The 6,727-nt window shown below is 46.1% G+C and overlaps 1 protein-coding gene across 2 annotated transcripts; it reads right to left on the reverse strand.

Moving 5' to 3' along the window:
• Positions 1-2,544: 2,544 nt before the first annotated feature.
• Positions 2,545-6,416, reverse strand: LOC112882539 (protein C2-DOMAIN ABA-RELATED 11). Of its 2 annotated transcripts, XM_025947617.1 has the most exons (4): positions 6,084-6,412; positions 5,790-5,945; positions 4,170-4,265; positions 2,545-3,134 (listed from the first exon to the last, which is right to left on the reverse strand). In XM_025947617.1, exons 2-4 carry the CDS (start codon positions 5,913-5,915, stop codon positions 2,844-2,846), a joined length of 513 nt encoding a protein of 170 aa, XP_025803402.1. In that variant the 5' UTR covers positions 5,916-5,945; positions 6,084-6,412; the 3' UTR covers positions 2,545-2,843. The 2 variants fall into 2 exon arrangements, with proteins under 2 accessions (XP_025803402.1, XP_025803403.1); XM_025947618.1 differs by lacking the exon at positions 4,170-4,265 and having other exon boundaries at positions 6,084-6,416.
• Positions 6,417-6,727: the final 311 nt, after the last annotated feature.

A 6,727-nucleotide genomic window follows, 5' to 3' on the forward strand; every position in this document is an offset into this window, starting at 1 on the left:
ATCTGCCCCCAAACTATTCATTTTTGGGACCTGACCTGCGCCGCTCCACTTCTCTGTCTTCTCCGTCGCCGCTCTATCCTCTCTCTCTCTTTTTTGGACTCCAGATCTTCCCGTTCCACATCTTTGTTCTCCGGCGGCGGCATCACAGTTGAAAAAAAAAGTATCGAAAGCTGATATACCTGATGCTGAATGCAAACAAGACCCTTCAGAGGTTTCAGTAGCTTCACAGGCACCGCTTTTTCGACAGGGTAGAAGGAAACAAATGAAAAATGTATATGTTATTATTTTTGTTACAAAAGCAAGCGAAGGAGTCATACTGCTGGCTACAAATTTCAGGAACATTATAGAAGGAATAAACTTACTTGTTCTCTGAATTTTCCAATAACTGAAATGCATCGACAACACCTTGTTTTAATACTTCTCCAGACAAAGGTTCAGGAATAGAATCTGCAGACCTCCCTTCCCCCATTGCTGGGCACAACAAGAACAGACAACTAATCTGATTTTTGGTATACGTTCTAGGGTGGAACAGAACTTTTTGTTCAGTTTTTTTGGATGATCTGCCAGATCTAGCGCATACATGAACCAAACAAGCAAACCTAATTCATCAAACGAGAGCACAAGAAGTATAACTTGAAGATTAACAAAATAACAAAGGAAAGAAGATTAGACATGGCTGGCCGCTGCCTGCTATTGGAAAGAAACATATCTGCAGTTGCACAAGGGCTTTAACTTTACGAATCTTCGGAGGTATAGCAGAGCCCACTGATTAAAAGCAAAAGTTCGGAAGTATCCAGCATCTAAAGTCAAATGCAGCCGGAAATGGTGCATCTAGTGTGAATGCACCTTAATGGTATATGTGCAGAATACAGACAAGATCAGTGTCAAGTCATGAACATACATGAAACATTTCAACTTGTATACAGACAATATATAGACAAGGTCGGAGGCTTACGACAACCTGTATAGACTACATAGTGCTGACACCTCACAATCATGCCCCATTAAACATTCAGTTATAATAGTGAAGCCCACTAAATAAGCATGCAAGTCTTTGACATGATATACAGAACTACTAAGATTTAATCTACTGATAATTTAGGAATTATTAACCAGGCCAATTTCATACAATGAACTTTATAAGACCTGCGTAATTTATAAAAGCAGTAGTAGCATCACAGGAACATTAAATTACCTTATATCATTTCATATTTGCTCTTCTCCTGTCATTCTCCAATTAGCTAAAGCCAAAAGGCAACCCAAGCATCTACAATCTTCATTCAGTCATTCACCAATTCTCAAAAGCATAAATATTAACCGTGACGACTGGAATATTTCACTGGTATAACCTGGAGCAAATTGGGAACCAACCTGCATCTGTACGGTGAGGACCATCTCTATTTATCACAAACAACAGCCTAATTTGAAACAAAAAGGACAACTGAAGGATAAGGGGAGCTGTGAGCTCACCATGACCGTGGATGATGTCGCCCCACAAGGGAACTGCCATGTCGAGGGTCGCGGCACAAGGAGGACGTCAGCAGTGCCCAGGAGGAAGCCGTTGTGTCACTCGGCCGATGTCGATGTGGAGGACTCAGTGCCGCCGGGGGAGCACGTCTCGCCGCGGATCCAAAAGCCGTTGTGTCACTCGGCCATTGTCGGAGTGGAGGGTGCGCCGCCGGGGGATCAGACCTCGTCACGGATCCAGACGAGGACAACGGCGGTGCGGAAATGGAGACGAAGAAGAGAATAAGGCGTCGCGGAGTTGCTGCGGCAGCGACAGCGCTGAGAAAGGAAGCAGGACGGCACAGGGAGGGGATAAGGGCATCGACGGAGACGAAGACGACCGTGTTCTCTCGACAGAGAGCAGAGACGGCAGATGCAAGTGGCGTGCGGCGGCGTATGCGCAGGGACTGAGGATGCAAAATGGCGGCGGCGGTCGACGGCTGGCAGCTGTAGTTTTCTGGGAGAAGCAGGACCAGCGATGGACGACGGTGAGCTGCTGGAGGTGGAGGAACGAGAGGGAAGGGAAAGGGAAGGGATGGGAAGGGGACCACTGTATGTACAGCGTATAGATACGCTATCGCTTTTGGTGCAGGTGAGAGAAATATTAAACAAAACGGTGCTGCAAAGCCAGCGGATCTCACTCGAGCTCGAATCAACGGTCTAGATAGTCATCCCTGAGAACATGCATTCGGTAAAATCGCTTCCCGCCGGTCCTGCACTCAGATGACGCTGATGGCGACGAGGCCGCGGAGAACATCGCAGCTGCGTATAAATTGAAGGGTATAGTGTAAACGGGTATTACCCGCGTCTATCCTACCCGTATCCAAGTTTAGATGGGTAATCCTGTACCATACCCAAATACAACGGTATGGGTTTGGGTTTGGATGCTGGGTACCCAACGGCAACATGGATTATACAGTTCCGCCACAGTATGTATTATGTCTACATCTAAATATATCCATAGGATTTCTTTCGGATTAAACCAAATCCATATCAATCGTCCTCCTCACTTGATCAAATAGTAATCAACAATCAACATTGTCACTCAAAGCTCAAAGGTCACTGGGATTATCCATCATCAGCAAATAAAAATTCAAAAACCATAGAAAGACCAGAACATGCCCATTTGGCATACTTTTTTCCGAGCAAGACGCTACTTGTTCTGTTAAGAACCGTGGAAAATTTACATTCAGGTCAGACAGTGCACACACAAAAGGAAAGAAGAAATATCACTGATAAATCACATATGGGCACAACAAGAGAAGCACCCCTACACCAACGTCATCTCATCTACTGTTGCAAGTAAAATGCATCGCTAATGGTCTCATGGGTTGTGATCATTTTGTGTTTTCAGCTTCGATCCACTTAACTGTGATGAACAGCTCGCCAGACTCGACGTCACGCAGTCGCAGCCAGGCGTCTAGCACGACCTCCCCGTTGGAGTACATCACGAAGCTGTCAGACAGCAGGCAGTTGTCGACATCGGGGGCTACCTTCCGGAGCTTGGTTTCTCCTGCCGTGAGCCGCAGCGCTCGCCGCAGCTTCGTCGCTGCTGCCACAGGCTGCAGGTCCAGGAAGGCGTGCCCCATCTTGTCATCATACTTGAACCGGTCCCAGTCAAACACCTCCTGCCAATGGTAATGGCAATGGTAAGATCAGCACAATGATGCTCTGTTCATGCTAAATAAATCTATGTCTTGTTACTAGCTAGCTCCTAAAAATGTTGCTAAGTACTCCCTCCATTTCAAATTATAGACCGTTGACTTCTCTAAATATATAGCATGTATCTAGGTGCATATTGAAAGTCATATACTTAGAAAAACCAAAATGACCTATAATTCAAAAGTTTTCTTTCTTGTAATAATGGCTGGACATGTAAAGGCCGGGATATTTATTATTCCTTATCCAAAAAATAATTTAGGACAGATGGAGTACTAGATACACCAATCATTTAGGTCAATAATTTTCACTAGCTTCGAAAGTTTCGTACTAAGGTGTGATAGATTGTGTCCTTTACTAGAGTCCAAGGAAGTGAGTTCAGTAGTTGGGGTTCTTGTAGTTGACATTTGGTTGTCAGGTCACTATTCTTGTTAACAGTAAAGATGAGACTGGCCGCATCACATTATTATCAATAAGGAGAAAACAAGGTTCCACAGACAAATGTTCAGTCAACAGAAAATTAATGCAGTTGTAGATGCTGATAGGAACTCACGTGGATATCCAATCTACATAGGGTGGAGGCAGAGTTTGGGGGCAAATGATGGAGCAAAAACAGAGAAGGGGCAAGAAACCAGTACTGCAGATTTCCGCCTATCAATGTCTCTCTAGATCAATGTAGAATGACATTCAATTGACTAGAGGAAGTATTACTCTGTATCTGATAAGTGGTATTTGTTCGATGGTCACATGTCTTAAACAACTATGAGTAGTACTGAGTACAACGTGGACAAATGATATAACCATATTTCTTGGTCAAAAGTCAAAGAGTAAAATCAAACATTAACCACAGAAATTTCTTCAGATGTGCAACAGGTCATTTCATATAAAAAAGGACATGAAACAAGTCCCCAAGGAAACTATAGGTCAAAATCTCAAAATGCACGTCGAACACGATCTTTTGGTGTGAGTAGAAATTCATCATGTAAAATATAATAGAATCTTACAAATTTGATGACTCCTACTGGTTCTTTCATGGAGAATGTCATCTCTTCATTCCAAACTGGATTTAGGCAACTGTTGATGACTTTTGTCTTTGCAGTCTGCAGGTTCCAATGAAAAAAAAGGAAAGAAAGGAAGAAATGGTTGTCAGATCTCACAGAAGAAACACTTATTAAGAAAAGACAACTAACAAGCCATGCACTCTTGATTTGACAGGTTTCGTAAGTACCAAACTAACTTGACTGCTAGGTCAAAGTGACCATTTAGTATAACTAAATACTACCTACTGTTTGAGAATTCGCAGCTTCCATAGTCAGCCGAGGAGATATGTAGAACATTGTCTAACCCTTCATTAGCTTTGAGCCGACCTACACCAAAATATTGCAGACCACTTGCTGGAACAGTATTTAGCCTGACCATTTTATGGGCCGGTGTAGGGCTGGATAGAAGCCTAGAAGAAAACCATCTTTATGTCGCACCATCCGAGCTTGGTTTTGTTTGCACTACCGATTGCTTAATCCAAAATGCATACTTCATTCAAGACAATAGCATCTTATTGGCTTTCACATGTTTAATTCTTTGTACTCAGAAAATTTGAAATGTACAGGTGCGATCAAGTTAACTATGTCCCTAAAAGAGATCCAGGAATAAGTCAGTATAGGTTGACACCAAATAGTTCATGATCAACAAGGAGGTTTTCCACTTAAAAGAGGAGAGGAATAAGTAAACAATTCAAAAGCGCTCCAACTGACAGAGACAAAAGGCACAAGTGTCACTGTCAGTTTTACTCACAAAAAAATACCATGATATGATTAACTAATGAAGGGTTTGAGTGGGGGGTTTGGCACCCTCCATAGTTAACCTTTTGAATGTCTGGACTCTATAGCTGGACGGGATGGTAAAAAAGGAGCGGAATTTAGGTCAGCCGCATGTTCTGCAGGCAATTAAGTCAACATTGAGATTTTGTCGGTGGATTTCAGCGAAATAATGCACAGAACCAGTCGTCATGATCTTAAAAACACTTGCGCCTTCACAGAAAATTCAAAGAAATACATGGAAGGAATTAGCTGCAACCTTCTCAATTCTCTCAAGATTTCTTAACTAATCGGGAATCATATGCACTTGTCCAATGAGGAGAGAAGTAGCCAATTGACCAATGAAGACTGAAACAACGATCAAACCTCAAGTATGACACGTGGTTGGACTTTGAAAAATGTGTTTTTAACTTGACATTTTTATGCTTCTCGTCCAGGAAAGGTCAGGCTGAATCAACTATATCTATCTAATAGCCAGTAGAACCCAAGTCAGCATTATTAGCTGCTAAAACAAGGAAAGCTGATTCAACGTAATGATGCAATGTAATGAAAAAGCAGAGATGTCTCACAATCTAGCCTGATATTAGGGTCCGAAGCGCACCAACAGCATAATATCAAGTGTCGGTTTGACAAGAAACAACTCTTCTGTCGTTTCTTCGTTTGTCTAGACATTAACACATTTTAGTTTCAGCAAGCATGATCGTCGTTTCTTCGTTTGTGTTGACGAAAGCAAAAGGCCCCTGCTAGTGATTTAAGCGCCGAAGGAGGAAGAACAGACAGTGTTCCCCCCTTTCTTGTAACTCAACTCACCGTGTCGGCGACGCGGACGATGACGTACGGGTCGCTGGAGGTGAAGTCCCTGACGGCGAGGCTGCGGCCGCGCGCCACAACGACCTTGAGCAAGCCGCAGCCAGTACCCCTCCCCGCTTCCTCCATGGCGGCCGCGGCCCCGTTGGCCCGTTCCCTCTGCGCGCAGACGCAACCAAAACCGGGATCAAGGAACCAGGCTAGGAAGAACCGGGGCAGCAGAGTAGAATTCTGAAGAGCACAGGGGTAATGATTAACGAACGAGCAACGGATCGATGCCCTTGCTGCTGTACTCACCCCCTGTCGACTGCAGCGGGAGGGAAGAAGGGATCAGATCAGCCGCGCTTGCCTTCGCTTAAGACGCCGGGCGCTCGCCTCACCGGTATGCTCGGCTCCCCGCCTCGCTCTGCTGGCGGCGGCTGCTTGCCTGCTTCCACTGTTTCCGCGAGAGCACGGAGTGGCCTGTTGCTGCTGGTGTGTCAGACTGGGTCAGTTTGCCTGCGATGCCCGCCGCCGGCCGGGGTGGGGAAGAAAAGGGAAGGAGGCAGAGCTGGGGAGTGAGCGTGTGGGCCCCGCGGCCCCTCGGACGCGGTCCGGGCCCGGGACGGGCGACTCGGTCGGTGAAGTGGCTTCGGTTGGCTGGCGTCTCTGGCCGTCTGGTCCGAGCGCACCAGTCTCATGCCCCGTCTTTTTTTACTCGTCTCATCGCCTGCTGGTAGCCTGCTGGTAGCAGTGGCCACGCGCACGCGGGTGAGGACGTGGGTCCGGTGGTCGGATCGGATCGGGCGGTCAAACCCGTGCTCCTGCGGCTGCCTCGACGGGCCACCCGGGTCGATCGGACAGACGCGTGGGTGGCCACGTGGGTCAGTGGCGCGGGCGCCGGTCAACCCGCAGGATCGATCCTCTGCCTCGGACCAGGTCAAACGAAATGCATACGGGCA

The sequence above is a fragment of the Panicum hallii genome, chromosome 2, assembly GCF_002211085.1.
Source record: "Panicum hallii strain FIL2 chromosome 2, PHallii_v3.1, whole genome shotgun sequence".
Classification (NCBI taxonomy): Eukaryota; Viridiplantae; Streptophyta; class Magnoliopsida; order Poales; family Poaceae; genus Panicum; species Panicum hallii.

Bases quoted from the DNA above. Each gene is read 5' to 3' on its own strand.
- LOC112882539 (XM_025947617.1), bottom strand. From the start codon at position 5,915: ATGGAGGAAGCGGGGAGGGGTACTGGCTGCGGCTTGCTCAAGGTCGTT. The intron at 4,266-5,789 runs GTGAGTTGAGTT...TGGAACCTGCAG, and splicing joins TCGTCCGCGTCGCCGACACG to ACTGCAAAGACAAAAGTCAT. The intron at 3,135-4,169 runs GTAAGATTCTAT...TACCATTGGCAG, and splicing joins CAGTAGGAGTCATCAAATTT to GAGGTGTTTGACTGGGACCG.